General features: G+C 37.2%; 1 protein-coding gene and 1 long non-coding RNA gene across 3 annotated transcripts in view; both read left to right on the forward strand.

Moving 5' to 3' along the window:
- LOC135198027 (uncharacterized) overlaps window positions 1-11,351 on the forward strand; it is a 441,956-nt gene extending 430,605 nt beyond the window's left edge. For both annotated transcript variants that reach the window (XM_064225387.1, XM_064225386.1), the window contains 2 exons: window positions 1-440; window positions 8,023-11,351. The exon at window positions 1-440 is cut by the window's left edge and continues 768 nt beyond it. In XM_064225387.1, coding sequence (XP_064081457.1) covers window positions 1-440; window positions 8,023-8,697 — 1,115 coding nt within the window. In that variant the 3' untranslated portion in view covers window positions 8,698-11,351. The remainder of the gene's footprint in view (window positions 441-8,022) is intronic.
- A 3,303-nt stretch (window positions 11,352-14,654) lies between these two features.
- The window catches only part of LOC135198028 (uncharacterized), a 32,383-nt gene continuing 25,717 nt past the window's right edge, over window positions 14,655-21,320 (forward strand). The window contains exon 1 of the long non-coding RNA XR_010310710.1: window positions 14,655-16,650. This is a non-coding gene — a long non-coding RNA (uncharacterized LOC135198028). The remainder of the gene's footprint in view (window positions 16,651-21,320) is intronic.

A 21,320-nucleotide genomic window follows, 5' to 3' on the forward strand; every position in this document is an offset into this window, starting at 1 on the left:
GACATAGGGCGCCTCCTGGGTCGTCTTTGTCGGTGCCGGGAGTGGGCGGGGTGACGACCTCTTCGCCGGGGATCCTGGCCACTGCCCCCACCACCACTCAGTCTCGTCCTCTTGCATCAGGCCCAATTCTGTCAGCCCCTGTCCCAAACCCTGATACCACACAGCCCAGCACTTCAGCTTCACCAACTGCCCCGTCGGCAGGGCACGAGGAGAATCGTCCTTCATCTCCTTACCACGCCCACTTTGCTCGCGGTGCCCTCGTCACGGTCGGCACCAGTGTCAGAAGGGTGGAGGACCTTGAAACACGTGATTTTCTAGAGGCGGCAAGAGAAGCCGAAGACCTCAAGCTAGACCCTTCAACGGTGGCCGCCATAATTAGCACCCCGAGCAATCCTACTTCGTCTACTATAACATTCATCTTCCCGTCAAGAAACACCCAGGTAAGAATCACGTCTTGGTTGTCACCTCTTTCACCAGTTTGTCAAATTTGCTTCTGATACGAAAGCAGAGGAGCTTTCAAGTCACTAGGCTGCTGGTCTGTAATGTCCAAGTTCGCATTTCTTCCGTTTCTTCCTACTCTAGTTGCATAGTAGTGTACATTATATTTAAACCCACATCCTTATATCATTGACGAAAAAATATAAAATTGTTGTCAAGGGAGTATGACAATACCCATTTCCCGAGACGTACATACAAACAAACGAAGAATAATTAATCCATGAAGTTTGTCGCTTATGCAAGAACTTAATTCTGTAGCATTAACATTTCCTGAAACTTATTTTATTGTATGGAAATTTCATTTTTCCTTTTGCTTCAATGCACAATGTTAGACGCTGAAAAACTACAAATGATGAATAATTTGAATTTTTATGCTTTGGATAACGATTAGTAAAATTTCATTACTTAATATTGGAGAATGTCAATATGGTATTAGGTATGGGCATCTGCACTGAAGGGGAATAGAATTACAAGAAATACCAGGAAACAGGGATAAATTACAACTAATGATGAGATATAATACGAATATTGTACGAAAGCTTAAAGATGTATGATTACGAAAACATTTCAGCGTCTTTCAACAGCGCATTTCCGCCTGAGGGGAGGAAAATGTAAGCTAAATTAGAGCGTTCATCTGAAGGATTGCCTATCGCCAATTCTCTTTTTTAATCCTTCGGAAGTTCTATGCCCTTATCATTATTTTGGCCTCTTTTTAACATGTGCGTAAATGTGATACAATCAGGCAAGGTGTCTTTTTTTTTTCTCGGAAGCAGCACTGATTGCAATGAGAATCTCATGGCACCAAAGAGAAACTTACTGGCATTTGTTGGATGTGGTTGCATGGCGTTTGCCTGGAGCCTTACGCATTTGCAGTGCAACTTAAATTTTATCTACCGCCTTCTTATAATCCCCTCTGTGTTCGTTGAATGCTTCACATAGTTACTGACGAAGTCCGTTGAATGTCTCGTAAATAGCTGGTTGGCGTTGGCATCTGTAATGCGGAGCCCAGAGCTTGGCATTAGCCCCTTCACTCGCAATTTAGATGCCGCAGGGGTGGAGTTTAGAGCCACGCCTCCTCAACAGTTCAGAGAACTATTTTTATTCGAGTCCCTCCCACCTCCTCCCTATTTCAAACGTCCCCCTCCCCCTCCCCCACTCGCCTCCCTTTGTTTTCAACACATTTCAAATTATTTTACGAAGATGCATTTCCAAAGGTCAGAATTTATCCCCCGCCAGAGGCAGTGCAATGTAATATTTATTTATTTTTCTTCCCCATGATCTTTGCCACGCCCGGAGGGTCCAGTAGAACTAATTATCTTATTCTTTAGAACCATTTTATGGTGGAAGGTGTTCCACAAATGTCAAATATATTTACATTATGCTGTAGACACAATATGGCGGAAAGCAACAACGTACTACCGGGTGGAGGCCGACGTGAAAGACTATTATTGGTTTTCTCCCAAAGTCTTTTATTCATTGGAGTGTTAACTGGCCACAGATTTGTCTACGACTGACTTGTATCAAGAAACCAAATGTTACGGCCTCATAATTACGAAAAACAAATGGGCTGAGAGGTCATTTCAGGACTTGCATGGAAGGAGACTTTCACTGCATTTTAGAATTGATTCCCTTGGAAATATAATTATATGATGCTGACAATGAGAGAAAAAGAACTTTGGGAGGGCTTTAAAAATTAACCAAGTTTGATGCCTACAGTTCCCGTGAATATATACCAGATTTTATGACAAATCTTAGCGTTAAAAATAATTGGTTTTACGTTAATAATTTTGATATTTTCATTATCTTATATTTCCAAATAAAACCTAATAACGGGTTCATATTTTTCCGGTCATGGTGTTGCGCATCCTGAGAACGTAGTGACGATTGGAATCTGATCTCCACGACTTGTCACTGGATTTCAGTTATGATGAAAACTTGGCCGTTTTTAAGCTCAGTTTTTTAAAGATTATAGGTCAGGCACAAACAACAACACAAGAGAAGATATTTGTTATGGGAATGTGCCCTTGAAAGCAAAAAAGCAGCAGTTTCGTTAATACGAATTTCGAGCTTTTCATTAATCTCACCAGCGAAAATAAAGCTGCCAAACGTGTCGCTATGAATGGTATTCACTAAAAGATTATTTTTATGTTGCTGCCAAGTTGTTTGCCGTTTCCTTTCGATAAACATCGGGAGTAGAGTAGCGCCTCAGTGGCGTGATCGGTATGGTCTTGGCCTGCCACCTCGGTGGCCGCGAGTTCGATTCTCGGGCATTCCATTGAGGGGTGAGAGATATGTATTTCTGGTGATAGAAGTTCACTCTCGACGTGGTTCGGAAGTCGCGTAAAGCCGTTGATCCCGTTGCTGAATAACCACTGGTTCCATGCAACGTAAAAACACCATACAAACAAACAAAACATCGGGAGTAGAAAATGAAAAGGCCCTTCAGCGTTAAGAGCCCTATCATGCCTTGATGATGAAGTAAGGGACGAGGCGCGCTTATTCTTTTTATGTCATAAACTTTTTACGTAAATTAATTAATGAGCAAAGAAATTATGCTTTCTTCATTTATAAGAATATATGGGGAAGAAAAACATTTGATATTATTATCGTTCAGCATATGGAAACCTCTATAGCTAGACAGTGCTAATCACGCGAATGTAAGGGCACTGGTGAAATGCCCTAAGGACCGCGATTACGTGAATGAGTTGCCGTTAAGCCAAATATATGCATTGCAGCTTTTCATAATCCACAATACTGGAGTTTGTGACTTCTGTGCCTCTTGCTCTTTTAGAGTTTGCGCGAATGGAGCCAGAAAGCTATAATATTGTTACCGAGGATAACACTAACGTAGGTATAATAAGTCTAGTACAGAAGGCAGTTAGAATAAGTTTGCAAACTAATCTAGCGAACGAACTTTAAGTGCCGATGAAACCGACGCCAGTCAGCCATCTATTGTTTGAGACCAAACACATTTTGAGATTTGATTTTAGCATGAAATTTAAGACCACAATTTCACTTCATTCTAAAACTGTCCAGGAATGTGCTAACTGCCTTTGAAAATTAATCGTAGATGGACATACAAGAAAGTACACAATCATTATCTCTCTGTTGGCTACATCTCCAAGGAATGAAAGAAATAATAATTTCCTAATCTCACCACATAATAATCTTCTCAACGCTTCTCGGGTTTATGTATGTGCGTCGTTTGGTGCAGAAAAATTTTTCCACCTTACCATGGTATCTCATCAAAATTGTAAATCATATCGAGTTTAAATGCCATCTTAGGTAACGAAGACGAGGAATGTTTAATCTTCCCTGCACAGTGAAAGAACTGATTCAAGTATTTCATGTTTGACCAGATCATAATTCGAGCATCACACGCCCATTGACTGAATACGATTATGCAAATGTATTGGTAGTATTAAGGTATTCACTGTAACACCTGCATACTTTGCTTAGCACATGTGTGCGCATGGTCATTCTCAATCGATAACACAGACTTTTGTAAACAACCAGGCTTTATATAGTAAGTAGCTCATCTATTCTATTAATAAATGTCATAATTAGTATCAATTATCCGAAATTTTAGCGAAGCTAGACTGATTCTCGAAAAGGATCGTGCATCACTCAACTGTTCGTACATAACTATTATTTTGATTTACCAAACGGAGATCCTTCGATATTTAGTCTCTCTCTCTCTCTCTCTCTCTCTCTCTCTCTCTCTCTCTCTCTCTCATACACACACAAAACAGCAAAATATACTAATTATGTGTGTTGTGTGTGTGTGTGTGTGTGTGTAGAGAGAGATAGAGAGACACTAATGTTACTGTAGATGAACTTAAAATGTAATTAAACTCAAGCACTCGAACAGAAGTCTTTTGAGTGTTCATATTCAAGTAGGAGATCCTATCAATTAAGCTTTATTTGCAGTGCAGTCGATCCTTTACTTAAAAAGATGTAGTTTACATGTAGATATGCGTTTTATGTAGGTCACGTTATCTCTCCCGTAAGGGTGCGTTCATTGATATGTTGATAATATATCAATAACACATATTCCAAACTGCCTTATATCAGAGGCGTTAAGAATATGATATGAAACCAATCTGTTAACCTTTATTTTTCTTTCTTATAGTTTACGGGGCGGAGTAGCGGTTCAAAACCACTGACAATACTGAAACCGCTTTTTAAATGGAAAGGTTGTTTCTAAACGACACAGACCTCTTATGTTGTAATGGGTTGGGGGTACGTGTGGGATGGGGGATTGCGGCTCTCATTGAAGTCCTTCTCAAGCCATCGAGATAGTTGCAGGTTCGTAAAAGTTGTATCTCCCCAACAGCGGGTATATTTATCCTCGCATCCCAAAACCAGACAGAGGGCGCGGGCCAGCTGTGCTCTTCAAACCGAGCTAGGCCTGCCTTCGGCCAGCTTCTGTGGATGTCACTGCATCATTTGACGTCATGTCGGGATTGGGAACGAGTGATTGACCTCAGTCTCCGCAAGTGTCCGTTACTGTCCGTCTCACCTGGGTATATGATAACCGATGGCCTGTTTATACGCTCACCACCTTTAGCCAAAAAAGGCTGTCTGGGGCTGCAGACGACGTACGCGGCCGACGCCATTAGCATATTCATGAAGTCCCGAGTGCAGTTTGCAGTCCAGAGAGGAGGGCGATGGAGGGAGGGGTGATTAGGGGGCCGAGAAGAGGAGGGGAGTATCAGAAGAGAGGCATGGAATAAGATATGGGAGAGGATAGATAACAAGAACAAGTGAAAAGAGTGCGAAGGACGACGAGAAGGTGGACATTTAGGATGTATGGGGTGAAGGGAGTAAGATCTTTTTATAACAAAAATTGAAGCCATAGTACATGGATAGCCGTAGATATGAACAGCAATATGCATTATATTGTATGTGTGCGTTTTGATAGAGAGAGAGAGAGAGAGAGAGAGGTTTGTTATGAAGAGGGCGAGAATGCTTGTAGAGGGAGGGGGGGGGAGATAAAAGGGAAGGTGAAAGGGCAGACTAAAGATGAAGGTGGAGGAGGAAGACGATAAGATGGAGATAAATGAGGGTCGGAACGAAGAGAGGGAGTAGTAGTATAGGAGCTGGGATGGGGGGTGGGGTGGGGGAGATTTGGGTGCTTAGCTTCAATACAAGGGATCGGCACAGCTGGGGTAGCACTACTCAGCCCCTTATCCCTACCAAGACGCCGTCTCCCCCAACTCCGTCACTTCTTGAACCATCCACCTTCCACCTCCCAACCCACCCGTCCTAGAGGCATCCTCATCAAACACACCTGTTGCATCTTACGTGCCCATGCAATCCCGCCTACCCCCACCCCCTCCCCTCGCCCTCTACGCTAAGATCTCTTTCTATTGCATCATACACGTGTTCTTCGGTAGGGGTGTCGAAGGGTTGGGGGGAACGCATTTTTGTATTCTTCCTTTCATGCCATTTTTTCGCTTGATGTATTGGGACGAAGTATTTTTTATTATTATTATTATTTCTTCATTTTTTTTTAGATTGAATGATCCTTTAAACATCTGTTGAATTAGGCGTCAACAAAGTGAACGACTTCATACGTGTGAGTTTCCCTCTGACAAATTCATCCTTGATTTAAATCAGCTTTTTATATGTATGTGTACCTGTGTGCGTATATATGGGTGCGCTCGTGAGAATAGCCTTTAGCAATGATGTCATTGCTACCTTGGGAATAATCTGCTGATCCATTCCCTGTTAGTAAACAAAGCCAAGCCGTGAACTGAGGGACAGGTGTCTCGAAGAATATGACCAAAATGAGACCTTTGGTGGGACAGGCCACCTGTCCGATGCAAATGAGAAAAAGCTGTCACACTAGTCATTTAATTGAAGCATGCAGTCTTGCCCAAGGCACCGAGGAATTTTGGGTTGCATCGGTAATGCCGCTAATGACTGCTGGTGGTGGAAGAGGCGGCGATGGAAGTAGTGGGAGCAGTAGTACTTGTAGTAATGGCAGCTGTTGTGCAATAGGTATTTATAGCAAGTGGACGGCGAAGAAGTATTGCCTTAGGGGATACTACGGGACCCTTTATGGTCTTAACCCTCAATAGCAGGTTTGTCCTGATTGGCAGGTAACCGGTGGTCTGACGGGGCAGGACGGCGGTGAGGCCCAAGAATGGTTGGTTGGCGGTTCTTTGAATGGCGCTGAAAGGCAGATCTTCGAAGATTTCATTTTATTGTGTATATTTCCGGGAAATAAAAACGTATGATGCCGATGTAAAATAATTATTAGCTTGAATTAATTCCAGGTTCTGTCTTTTTCTAATTGTATGTCATGGTCTGTGGCTAGTTTGTTATGCCGGCCATACTTACATTTAGTTTGACTATGACGATTGCAGTGAATTACAGTACAGTATAAATTGTTTAGTTTGACAAAATGGGCGTGGACGCGTGGTGATTATTTCTTGTGCTCATTCGTTGTTGATTACAGCGCTATCTTTTCAGGCTTTATATTTCCATAACATTTGAATTCACTTGGATGTTTTATTAGTGAATATCTGCATTCGAAATTATGCTTATGTCTCTCTCTCTCTTCTCTCTCTCGCTCTCTCTCTCTCTCCTCTCTCCTCTCTCTCCTCCTCCTCTATGTATATATATATATATATATATATATATATATATATATAGATATATATATATCTTATATATACATATATATAATATATATATATATATATATATATATATATATCTATTATAGATATATATATATATATATATATATTATATATATTATAATATATCTATAATATATATATATAGATAGAGAGAGGAGAAGAGAGAGAGAGAGAGAGAGGTGTGTGTGTGTGTGTATTTGTGAGAATTATATATATATATATATATATATATATATATATATATATATATATATATATATATATATACAGAGGCAAATATAAATTACTAATAATTATTATTCCGGCATTTTTCATTATCTTAGTTATAAACTATATAACTGTGAATATATTAAAGGGAAAATGTGACGCGTGACAATATTTTATAGTCATCTATTTACTGAATGGTAAAAGTTATTCTAGCTGTCTCTCTAGTTATATATTAATATATATATATATATATTTATTAATAATATATGTATATATATATATATATATATTATATATATATATATAATTAATATAATATAATATAATTATCTTAGTTACATTAGAATTTTAACATTTTTTTCAGTTTTGTTACATACCTGATATTAATTAATCTTTTATTTCTTTACTCTTAAATCTTTTTTAGAATAATCTTTTACCATCAATAGAATTTTAATATAATACTTATAATTGTGCACATTTTCAAACGTTTATTGAAATTGATGTTTTTTCACGAACCTTATTTTCTTATTACTTAAATGTTATTTGTGACTTAATGGTAATGCTGTTGCTACGTATTCATAATACAATGCTTCAACATGGGAAAATGACGAATTATAGACTCAGGATTTCCATGACATTACGTTTAATAGATGTTTGATTTCAGGTTTCTGTGGAAGCGTCGCTGGATCACCCCTTCTTCGTGTTCCATTGCGGGTGGTCATCTTGCAGCCCAGAGCTCACAGAGAAGAAGTACGACTTGAAAGTGCGCAAACTCCAAGTGGGAGACGTGTGCGTGTCCCTCACCAAAAAAGTGCCAGAACCTCAGCCACCTCAACCTAGCAACCTCCCAACGCTTCCTCCACCTCCACCTGCCACGACTGCTTCTCCTACTTCTCCAGCGGCGGTAACTGGGCCCTCGTCTGCTGCCGTGGCCTCAGGGTCAGGAGGGTCTTCAGGTGTACCCGATTCAGTGCCATCGACGACAACTGCCGATTCAGTCAGTCAACCTTCTACCTCCTCCTCCTCCTCTTCCTCCTCCAACTCTTCCGCCTCCCCCACACACAAGCACCAGCAGCCGCAACAACTCTCTCCAACCGGAAGTAAAGTGGGGTCTCCAGCGACCACCACCAAAGGCAGCGGCAGCCAGCCTCTACCGCCGCTGCCTGGTGAGGCTTCTATATCATCTTCCTCTTCTTCCACCCCTGCCGCCAGCGGGATCTGGAACAAGCCAGCGGCCATCAGAGGCTCCGAACGGCAGCATTCTAGCGATGAAGCCCAGAGGGACGAGAAAGACTCAGGGCGCAAGCGTCGGTGGTCTGATCCTGGTCAAGTCACTTGACGATACCCTGGGGACCATGAACGGACAGTAAATTTAACGTTATTTTGAAAACCAAAGTCCTATTGAATTGGTTCGAATTACGTCTGTCACATTTGAAAAATTTGAAAATGAATTCACATTTCTGCTTACTCGTTTTACAATAAGGCAATTTGAAAACATTTGATTTTTCCAATGGGAATTCTTAAGTTATCATAGTTCAACCTATAAGCAGTAGGACATGGTTAATAGGTAACACGTAAATATTTAGAGAATTAGTTTATATTGATTTTTAATATACAAATATTTTCATCATCAGAGTGTTCAGTGTTCTTAAAACTTTTGTTCTCTCACTTTCTTGAATGTTGTTCTTGTTTCCACGTCTTTCAAAACTATTGTGATAAAAATAAAGATACATCAAATGCCGAGAAACCATTGGGGGGTCTCTCTCTCTCTCTCTCTCTCTCTCTCTCTCTCTCTCTCTCTCTCTCTCCTCTCTCTCTCTCGTGGATCAGTCTCTGAAAAACGTTTTACAAATTATATGATTTCAAAGGTCTCTTTAGTATGTTAATAACCAATTTTTGAACATTTTAAAACAAAATTGAATGTTTAAAGGCTTTTGAAATACCCGAAAAATAAAAACTGAATATATGAATATTCTGCCAACTTATGAGACTTGTATGAAGATATTGGCCGTTGTTATAATTTAAGCACCTACTTGTTGTCTTCCTGGCTCTTTGAATGTTTAAATAATTTTTTTTATCACTTGAATTGCTTTAGACAGTATACATGATGATACTCGTATCGTGTTCATAGGTTCATAAATTATGTCAGATTCGATATGTGAAATTATACCTTTTAGCTGGTAATTTCTCCTTACTAAACTCTCTCTCTCTCTCTCTCTCTCTCTCTCTCTCTCTCTCTCTCTGATAGTTAAACGAGAAATAATGCAGAGACTTGTTTCCCGTTGAACCCCAGCGGCGTTATCGCAGCATTTTGAGCGATGGTCTTTCCATATGCTAGTGATAAAGTAGTGCGGTAGATTTGGTGTTTTTTCTAAACGTTTTGTGATAGAGAATAAGGCTCTTGAGTACTTTATGATCTAAATGGGCTCCCATCATTTTTGGCTGCGTTGGAATACCTGAATTCTCACAACCCCCTCCCCCAGTCCATCCCACCCTTCCTCCCTCCCGTATCCCACACACATACACACGCACATAGCTCACGTACATACCTGACCTCGGAGCTTCCACCGAAACATCAGAAAATCATTCAGTTTTCACAAGATTCCTTGGGCTTGGTAGATAGAATCTCGGACATTGGTGGACCCTGTGTTTCCCTCGTTTCTCTTGTGTAAACGATGATTCGTACATGAGGGAACCGTTCAGGTGGGAAACCATTGTAAACGGACTGCCGCTCTCAAACGACAGGGCGCTTGGCTGTTCTGGTTGAATGCTTTGCATTGTCTAGATACAAAGGTGCTCGTTGAACTAAGAGAAGCAAGGTATAATGTGTGTATTTTGTTAGCTGTAATTGGACTTTCCATTATGAATTTCTCTGCCACTGAAAAAATAAAAAAAACTCCCAGAATTGGCACTTGTCATGAATGCCTTGCTATATCGACAACAGGGCAACCATGTCAATGCTTGTCAGACTCGAGATCCATGATAATTCCTGTAAATATCAGACAAAGGAAATGGCATAGTTATGCTCATTTTTATTCAAAGTTGATATTTAAATTTACCATTGATAACAGTGAAGGGTTAGAGTTCTGTGTAAGTTTCATTTCATAGTCGTGTCTCGTTCAAAAGTGTCTTCGAATATGCGCACAGCACATTTGAAGGAGTTGGCGTAGGTTTTCTAGGTGTAAAATCAGTCCACGCAAGAGAGGGACACAACCTCACATTTGCACTGCTTCCTCCAGTGAATATTTTCCCTTGATCTTGTTTTATCTTGGCCTAGGCCATGTATTATTTTCTATTGTGAACGGGTGTATCCAAAGCAAGATACAGTATTGTATTTCTAATGGCATCATGGTATTTTTATTATATAATGAAAACACTGTTGGGGGAAAAAGGGTCTGCACGTGAAATATTGTTTTTGTCTGAAATATTGCTTGGAATCTTGCGAAGGCATTGTGGTTTTACCTAACCACTACGTCAGCTTCCTACCCGAGTCTCACTCGGGGTTTTCAGTTGCAACAGGAAAATGCTGCAGATGTCTACGCTCGAAGAAGCGTGTTCCCCCCGAGCCACTTGTCCTTGTCTTCTCTTAGTAATAGTCGGGGTCTGGAAGATTATACCTGGCGGAGGGGAAATGCCATTCGTGCAATGTTCTGTACTCAGTACTTTATCGAATTATCGTTGTGCATTGCATCGGGTGCAAGTAAAGAGATAAAAGATGAGGCTTGGGTGTGCACCTCGTTATGCATGTGCGTTGTGAGCCGTGAAGGTTACAGAAGATACATGCAAAACCGACAGTCGAAGAATTATTCACAACATACCAAATGTAGCAAGAATATCAAAGAAAGGGATTGTTTTATTTCTGCCCTGAGCTGTACTGCTGTGTTTTGCTGGTTGGAAATGCGTTCGATCTTTTCATTGTATTAAGTCGTCCAAAATAGCCTCTGGTGTATGCACGTTGACCAGCTCTCGTATTATTGTTTATCTTTCCGGATGTAAATAATACATACATACATACATATATATATATATATATATATATAATATATAGATATATATATATAATATGAATATATATATATATTATATTATATATGATATATATATATATATATATATATATATATTTATACATACATACATACATACATACATACAATACATACATACATCATACATACCTATATATATACTATGATAATAATATATTTATATAGATTATACATATATACATATCAATATTCAATACATACATGATATACATATATATATCTATATATTATTTATTTATAATAATAATAAATAATTTAATTACAACATACAAACATACATACCATACATACTACATACATACATACATACATACATACATACATACAAAATATAAATATATATATATATATATATATATAAGATATATATATATATTACTTAGGCCTTACCCATCATGAGCAATTTCAAGATTAACTATTTTTTGGGTGGAATATTTCCATGGTTATTTTATGGTTTTCCTCAACAGCAGTTTCGGGATGGTTACCGTAATCATTAACAGATTGCGTGTCCAGTTATTTGAGTTGTGCATCTTCCCTTACTGGAATTCCAACCATATCACTGACAGTTATACCTGCTTGTCACGGGTATTGAAAAATAAAGCTCACATCAAGACAGATGTTGAAATTTAAATAAAAGCACAAAATGTTAAGCTTATGTATTCTGGTAGTATGAAATATTTTACATGCGTGCTGTTGATGAAGATTTAGCTGCAGCTAGACTTAATCTGCAGCTTAGAGATTTCCTTCTATTTAAGAATTACGCATTTCAGGGTTGAGTATTTAGCTCTGTTTGTGCATACAGTTTGCATGTAATGACTTGAGGTGCTTCTTTCACGGCATGGAAACCTTCAATCAGTAACTCCATAGAGTGATGTTGCCAGCAGTGTAGCTGAGGCGATACAGCGCAACTGTGCTGCTGCATACAATCCAGACTTATTCGGGCATTTTTGTAGCACTATGAACTACAGCCAGGCTGCAGTGGTATTCCTTTATTATTGAGGGCTAGTGTTGAATTGAACTTGACACTGATGTCTGTCAGCTGTCTTAAATTTCCACGGACAGTTTTCAGGGAAATATTGGAAGAAATTAAAGCCATCATTGGAAAAAATTATCAAAGGCTTTCAGTGCATGATGAACATTTTACGTAGCTTATATATACTTTTTCTTATTAGGTAAGCTCACCTGATGCTATCTCTTTTTATCTCTTTAGCTCTTGAATGGGTATCAGGTGGAGTTGAGGTCCCATGTATGTGTGTATGTGCGTTTTTAGTCAGTGCATCAAGAGTTCCGGGTCGTAGAACGGCTTCCTTGTGTTCGAAGGAATTCGTTAGTGGTAACCCTGCAGTGTGGAGAAGTATTTGTTGTTATATAGAACTCTAGTTTTTATGGGTAGATAGATAAAAAAGTCTTGGGGAGGTATCAATAAGGTTTACAGATAAAATGTCGCTTGAACTCAGACATTTCCTCCGGCACTGTATACTGTATGCAGTGAGACTGTTGTTTTGGTGCAACATTACTGGCGTATTCAAGGCTGTACTCTTCAGAAGGATAGAGTGATTTCCGTCTGCATCACTTATGACGGAATTTGTAATGACAGGGTACCTGTAGTTTGTGGAATGTTACGTAGAAGAAGCCTTACATAAATTCTGTCTATTTGACGTAAACTAAGGGTGATATATAAGGTGTGATTCGAGATTTGTTATCAGGCATTGTAACGTATAAAAGCCAGGATATGCTGGTATTCCGTGGCAAGTTACGGCAGATTTGTTGACAATTTCTATAGTTGTCACTAACTGTGGGAGCACTTGGAAGGCCCTCGGTATATGCCCAGTTATTTACTTCCCCTCCTTTGAAATGCCATTGAGCATTGTCTCTGTCTAATTCTTGAAGCAAACCTGTTAACCTTTCCTAGGGTTTGCTTGAAGTCTATAAAAGACATCTCCTGTCAACATGTGCAGTTAATAGTAATTGAGGTTGAAGATTTCTCCTTGTTGTTGCTATGACTAATCCTTTGTTTATTTACATTTTTTTTTCTGTTGATGATATGTTGCTGATGTAGAGGCTATGTACAATATTGGAACAGTATTGTTGAAAAATTTAGTAATAGAAACTGTAAATTTTGTCTAATTTGTTGAATCATTAGTTACATCCTCTGTTAATAGTTGATATTAATGAAAATAGGTCTGTTTCAAATTCCTTGAAGATCTAGAATCTTTGTGTAATTTTAATTGCCTTTTGGGTTTTTTTTCATTTTAAGGCACTGTTCTTTGCTTTCCGAAATCACACTGAAACCATTGCTACATTATTTGTAAGTGCAACATTGTTGAAGTGATTTTAATGTGTCTAAGGATGACCCCTCTCTCTCTGCCCCTCCCTGCAGAAATCATTGATGATGACAATTCCATGATGAAGTACAATCTCTGTAAGTTTACCTTTTGTTCACTCATAGATACAGTCGAGAAGAGGAAATAATCACATTGATGTCTGGCCATTTAGTATGTTAAGTCATTAGTACATGATGCTTTTTGACCACAAATGATCAGATTGGTGTCTAGCTGATCACGCAGTCTGTGGAGTAAAAGCTCCTTCAGCAGTTCTGCATACTGGAAGGTTTAATACCATCGAGAGTTGTTGAACTACTTCATATATGATCACTAATTTAGGTCACTAGTGAAGCACACTAATGTTAATTTCTCTTTCAGGTAAAACGTTTTCCTATTTCTACATGAGAAGATATAGAAATTTACACTGAAGTCTTGCTTTCCTCTTAGTGTAGACCAGCTCTCAAATTCAGAGTTGCACCGTGGCCACTTGAAAGTACAATGTATATATAGTTAGAAATCAGACTCCTTGTTACTATTAAGTAGATTCTTTCACCTAACAGTCAGATCTCGTCTGTAAATACAGAAATTGGAATCTCACTTTTTCATCATTGGTCATTTGTCCAAAATGAAAATTATATCAATAATATTTCAAAACTTTCTTAATGTATCATTCGTCTGGCATGCAAAATCTGATATAATAGAAAAAGGAAACCCCATTATTTTCCTGTGATATATGAATTCGAAACAACAGAATTTTTTATAAAGTTGCTAGGGTTATCTCTAGCCTCCTCCCTCTGTCATTCTTATTGGAAAATTTAGTGCTTTAAAACGCCTTAACGCTGGGAACATTTTGGAGTGTCATGACTATATATATATATATATATAGATATTATATATATCTATATCTATATATATTATATATATATATATATATATATATATTGTCGCGTTACATAATGCGGTTAGTTAGGAATACAGTTGTACTATTCAGGTCACAAAAGTAGCTAGAAGCCGTATGCTAGTTCAGAACTGCTGTACGTTACAATGAACAATTAAATTTATTGTCCCCATCTGCCTTTAAGGTCCCCTATACACATCACCCTCTGTAATGGCATTTATACTTACCTCCTGTAACTATGTTTTGATCGTCTCCCGTAAGTTTGGGACGTTAATATTGATAATAATGATGATTTTTGTAGATAACTGTTAGCGATATTGAAAACACAATCCCTTTACGAAACACAAGTTTGTGGTTGCATCCACTCTCGATCTTCAACAGTGGTCCACATTGGGACATTATGTGTGCAAGTTTTTGTGTTTTACTCTATACCAAGTGCAGTGTTAAAAAAATTGCTGAGTTTTGAAGAGATTTGATTTTGTAACATAACACACTTACCAGTTTTGAATAGTCAGTGGTTACTTCTTTTTGCCTGTATTAATATCATTGAGCATATATTGTGTGGTTTGAAAAATTATATTAATGGTAAATGTAGTTAAACTGATAAGTTAAGTCCAGCAGGGAAAATGTCAATGTATTGTAAGTGGTCATAAAAAGGACTCAGCTATAATGTGCTTCGCCATAGTTTGAATGAGATTTTAACTTGTCGTTGATCGCCCATGATCATCGATGTATGTGCCAACAAGTTTTTTTTAGAGCTTTTACCATTTTCTGATTCTTAAAGTGCCAATGTGACTTCTCATATCATAGATATCCTTTAGATGATAAGAAAGTATTTGTTGGAAGCATTCTCCTCCGGTGTTTCATTCCAGACATTGAAGGAGAGTCAATCTGGTGAAGCCATTAATCTGATAAGTTGCAGATCTATATGAATTACTGTTGTAATCGCCTCTTTATATTTAAACATACAATTCATCTCCCCTAGTATAGTACAGGAAAAACTGGCAGTGTTATTTTGTATATTTCATAAGGAATATGGTGTCCTGGTGAAGCTTTGTGCATTCTTTTAGAATTTTATATGTCTTTAGACCACCAGCTTAAAAGCAAAATCGAGTAACAACAATTCAACAGTAGGTAAAGGAGCTATTCTTGAAGGTATAGAAAAAGACGCATATATAGATTAACATGGATAAATATATTTTATGGTGTCAGATAATGGAAAAGCCTAATGTTTTACATTATGTTCGATTTAGACTTTGATCTTAGATGTACTGACCTAATAACATCCGCAAAAGAGGAAAGCTTGGAAGAATGAACATTAAGCGTACCCTGTGGTCAAGAAAAATCTTACCTAGAATATTGGTGGATCTTGGAATATAGATATATATATATATATATATATATATATATATATATATATATATATATAAAGGTTTTTTGCCACGAAGGAAAAAATGAAAAAGCCGAGTACTTTCGCTTTTTTCCTTTTTCCTTCGTGGCAAAAAACCTTTATTTATACATAGCATCACGTTTTATATACTTCGTGATCAAGTTATTCATATATATATATATATATATATATATATATATATATATATATATATATATATGTGTGTGTGTGTGTGTGTGTGTGTGTGTGTGTGTGTGTATTTTGTAATCTAGAACTCGGCACGCAGGCTGACCTGTTTAGTATTTCCAGCGATGACAAACTGATGTCTTTTAAGAGAAATAATTTAGACACTGACAATGCCATCTAGTGAGAGATTAAACTATTATAGAAGTTACCAGAATGTGTTCCAACTTCCAACCAATTTCCCTTCAACATCCCAACACTGTGTGGTACTTTCTCCTTCAGTTCAGTCAGTACTAAGTCAACTGTTGCGCCGCTATTAATGTTGTTATTTCGCAGTGCACGTTATTATTGCAGTCTGTTCGAGGTTATAGTGATTTGCATGCTGTTGGAAACTTCAGTCTGTTCGGGGCTATAGTGAATGTTAGGGCTGCCTTTTACTAGAGAAGTGGTGAGTTCTCGCTTGTTTTACGATTGGTCGTTGTTATGATAAATACGCCTATCATGTGTTGGTTAGCCAATGATGCGTCTAGAATGGGCCAGGCGTCTTTGGATTCCTTAGTTCATTGTTAGGCTTAATCATTGGCTAAGCTGGCTTTATTTGGTGACAAATTTAATGCAATGTCCATTTTGTAGACACTGTAAGGCCTAACATGGCTGAGGCTGGAGTCATGATTTCGTATGACTTTGGCTCGACGCCAACCATCCACCTCCATTTGACTATTTCCTCCTTTGTTAAGTCTGTGAAGGAAATTCATTCTGTATCCAGGTTCATTATTCCCGAAAAGAAAGCACTGATTTCTTTTATACCTAACCAGCAGTTAGGATTCCCACCTTATTATAACCTAGTAATACACGTTTGCTTACAACGGAGTAGTGTAAACCCCATTCACTGGACAACTTTCAATTTGAGCTTTGTACCCTAAAATTAGGTCCATCTCTGATATTTGTGCATCCCTGCAAAATGCAACTCCATTTCGGTGTAGGCTGCATTAATTGGTTAGTCTTAGTCATTTGCTGTTTTCCATGACTTCATGGAGCATGTTTCTTGCATAATTTAAATGCATAACTGTGACATTAATTCTCTAAGTTGGTTACGGAAGTAACATACAGTACTTTGAGAATTCTAGGGTAATGATCTGTATGTGTTCGCTCATAAATTTACCATTGAATTGGCATGTTATGTTTGCACTTATTCTCTGGACTACAGAGCTCTGGAAGAATATTCCTGGCAGCACTTGTGTTATCTTGCCTTTTATATTTATAACACCCTAATTCAATATCCTCTGCTGCCTCCTTTTTTTTTATGGTGGTAATCTGGTCTTTGGAGTTTTGCTTTGCAAGTTGATTGATATCGGGCTTTTCCCTTCAGAATGTAAGATTATGTTTATTATTATCATTCTCATTTATTGAAATTGGCACATAGCCTTTACCACCACCATGATTTTTTTCTCCTATTTAATTGTATCAGTTTAGCCAGTCTTTTACTTTTTTGCAGTTGACAAGTCATTTGGGGCATGTTAGGCGAATTAATGCTTTTATTTCAAGTGTAATATGACTTAATCTGGTCATTTTTGGTAATTGTACTTACTAGCCACCTTGGTTATGAATAGTATATATCAATTGGGTACAAGTAATTACCAACCATGTTCTTTCATCATTTTAAGCAGAGCAACGTTCTGCATAGAAGTGTTGTTTTAGAAGTTACATAATATCCCAATTCTCTTAGTTAAGTATGATATTGGAACTGCATTCCAATTCAACAAACATAAAAAGATGGGAAATAGGGAACATAGGAATGAATGTGTGGAATTGGAAGTAGGATGAGCCTGTATGATCGTTTTTAGATGACAGATTACACTTTTTTTTTTTTTTTTCTTTAATGCAGTTCAAGCAAATATCAGTTTGTTTTTTAATAATCTGTTTTCCAAATGACAGCATCTTTACCAGCATATTTGCTAATGTAGTCATGAACAAACATTTTATAAAAAAAAAAAAAAAAAAATAGCTCATCCCAGTAGCTTATAAACTAAGAAATGGGCTCTGTGAAAGAATATAGGTTATTATTTTCTTTGGATTTATTGGATACTCATTTGGTCACAAGATATGAGTATATTGGATTTTTTGTAGTTTATAAATATAACTAATTCTCAGGCCCTACAGTAGATAAAGACTCTTTGCTAAAAGTTGGTGTAATTGATGCCATTACAAGTCATACATAGTTTTTAACGAATGATAGGCAACATGATTCAACGCAGGCAACTCTCCTAGTGTTTAATGTTACTAAATCATTGTTATGTAGTATTTGCTCAGTTGTATAGAATAGCTGCCTATTTAGCATTTGAAGTTAGTGTATGTTTTCCCTAGCATTTGAAGTTAGTGTATGTTTTCCCCAATTAGCCGTAATCTGAGTTTATACAAAAATGTCAGATTTTACACTAGGGAAAGAAAAATTTTAGACCTGTATATACTACGATTTTAGTACTACTGCATTCAGACTGGGTTTTGAGGAATGTAAGGGACAATTTTAACAGACTTAGGCCATAACTACACAGATGCTCCTTTTCCCCCTCTTATTTTTTTTTTTACGAATGCCAAGGCTCAATAATTTTTTACGTACTGTTAAGCAAAAGCAAACTTCTCTGTATTAAATCATTGGTAGGGGAGGTGAAGTGTATGTGTGAATAATTTTATTTAATTCACAATTTGAGATTTACTTTCTTCACAATGTTTTGAAATTTCCATATGTTGCTGTGAGACTGTTTCAGTTACCCCAGATGTGATTGGTTATTTGTAACCCATGAATTTACTTTCATTATAATTTTTATTTGATAAAATTTGACCATTTAGGTTGTACAGTATCATAATAAAGTACTGCCCTTGTATGATAGCTGTCCATGACCTATTTATATCTTTTAGTTACATAAGTTCATACTATACAATATAACAAATCTGCTCAAAACTTTACATTCAAAATTGTTCCTTGAAAGCTCAAAATTTTCATTTCTTATTGTGTTAAGATTTTATTTGAGAATGATGAAATCATTGCTGTATAGACCACTGACTACTTTATGGTAAAAAAATATGATTTAGTATTTTGTGTATATTTTGGTGAAGATCTACCAAAGTACATAAAGAGTTTTAGAGTATTTTAGATTTTCAGTATCATCAGAAGCTTTGTGTACATACTATGTATGGCCAATAAATGTCTCTGTACTAAGGTTGTCTTTCTGACTATTGGAGGTCCTTTCCATTTATTATTTTGTAAATATGTTGAATTTTGTGAAGGCCACTTACAGGTTAGCTACATTTTAACCAAATTTGGGCTATTCCCTTAATAGAAAACCATTTTTAAACATTTTTCTTGATGTTTTCTGAGAATATATAACATGATTAGATTTCATTAGTGTAATTATATATTTTGATTGATTTTAAATGAAAGTCTTTCATTAATTAATAGTTGAAATTCTGCTTTTCAAAATAAAGCCATTTATTGTATAATAGTTGTAACCACTAGATTCACTTCACTTTGAGTTTTGGTTCTGCTATTTGGAAAACAGAACAGCTACATGAGAGTTTTGAGCTTTACTCAGTGGTCTCATTAAGCTACTAAAAGTAATCATTTGGCAGGACTGAGTTGCCTGCTTAAAAGAACATAGTTAAGCTTATGTCAGTTAATCCCGTAGTTGAAGGACTCATTGTCTGAGCTGTGTAAGAATAACTAAATATCATTATGTGAGGAAGTGGCAACTTTGTCTGCAAATATCCACACAAGTAAATGGAAGACTCCTCATTGTAGGTTGCCTCTGAGAATTCATTATGGAAGTAAAAACTTATATATAAAAAAGGGCTTAAATTTTAGGCTAACAGTCACTGTTTTCTTTAAAGGATGTCTTATGTTTTTAAAGAAAATTTACTTGCAACAATAGCATTCTCTGTGCCAAACCATGTATGAGCTATTGAATTTCAGAAGCTATTATACAGGTTTATGGCCTCTTTAGAATACAAAAAAATACATTATGTAAAGTATTCAAGTGCCAGTGAACTATAAAGTATGACCAGATAGGTCTAGATTAACTGCCTGTTCTCCATATTACTTGAAAAAGGTGGTATATAAAGATTTTTATGATGTAGTAAATTATTCACCATACACTTTCGATGTGGTTTTGAAATCATGTAAAGTGTTGGCCCCATTGCGGAATAATCATTGGTTCCACGCAATGTAAAAAACCATACGAAAACAAACAATAGAGAAATCTGTTGGAAGTTTTGTAAGGTATAGTGGGAAAAGACTGTTTATATATATTAACTTGTAAAGTTATTTAAATCTTAAAGTTATGAAGTGTATTTCTTCTCACATAACAGTATTTTAATTTACATACTGTCAGATTGCTGAAAGCTTTCAGGATGTCAGGATGAGTGGAGGGAAGGGTAATTTGTGAAGAACCCACTATGCTGTCAGCTTTATAATTGAAATGTAGTACAAGGTTCTTTTGAGTATGAACCCTTGATGATAAGGAAAAGGGCAACAAATTTTATTTTGATACCACATGATATTCTGTTTAAAATGTCACTGCCAAATGCAGTACAGGTAACTAGGTACTAGAAGAGAACTGGAAAGGTGCTAGTCTCTCCCTTTGTTGAAGTTACCTCTGCATTTTTAATGTTTCATCTTGGTTATCCTTAAGTGATTCTGTCTTCAGTATTTCTTTTTTAGATAGATTCTCTATGTAATCATTGATGCTTACTTTTTTGGTAGGATGCCTCTGAAGTCCTCCAAGTGAACATTTGGATTCATTATGGATTTGGCCCAGCCAAATTTTATTGTGGTCTCATGAAAAGAGGGCTTAGCAGTGCCTAAATGCACTGAGAACAGAGACATATCGCCAAACTCTTGATGGTGACAGTTTACATGAAAACTTGAAACAACATAGAACCTGAGAAAGTACGACTGACCTACCATCAAAGGCTGTTGTTGAAGCATGAAAAGTAATTCATGAGAAGAAAGGAAGAACTTTTGGGAGAAAGTAAGTTTCATTGTTCAAGTTTGGCTTTAGAATCTAAGCCACCCAGCTTGAGCAAAGAAAGTCAAGGCAAAATTAAATGGTCATTTGTCAATAC

The sequence above is a fragment of the Macrobrachium nipponense genome, chromosome 21 (genome assembly GCF_015104395.2).
Source record: "Macrobrachium nipponense isolate FS-2020 chromosome 21, ASM1510439v2, whole genome shotgun sequence".
Taxonomy (NCBI): Eukaryota; Metazoa; Arthropoda; class Malacostraca; order Decapoda; family Palaemonidae; genus Macrobrachium; species Macrobrachium nipponense.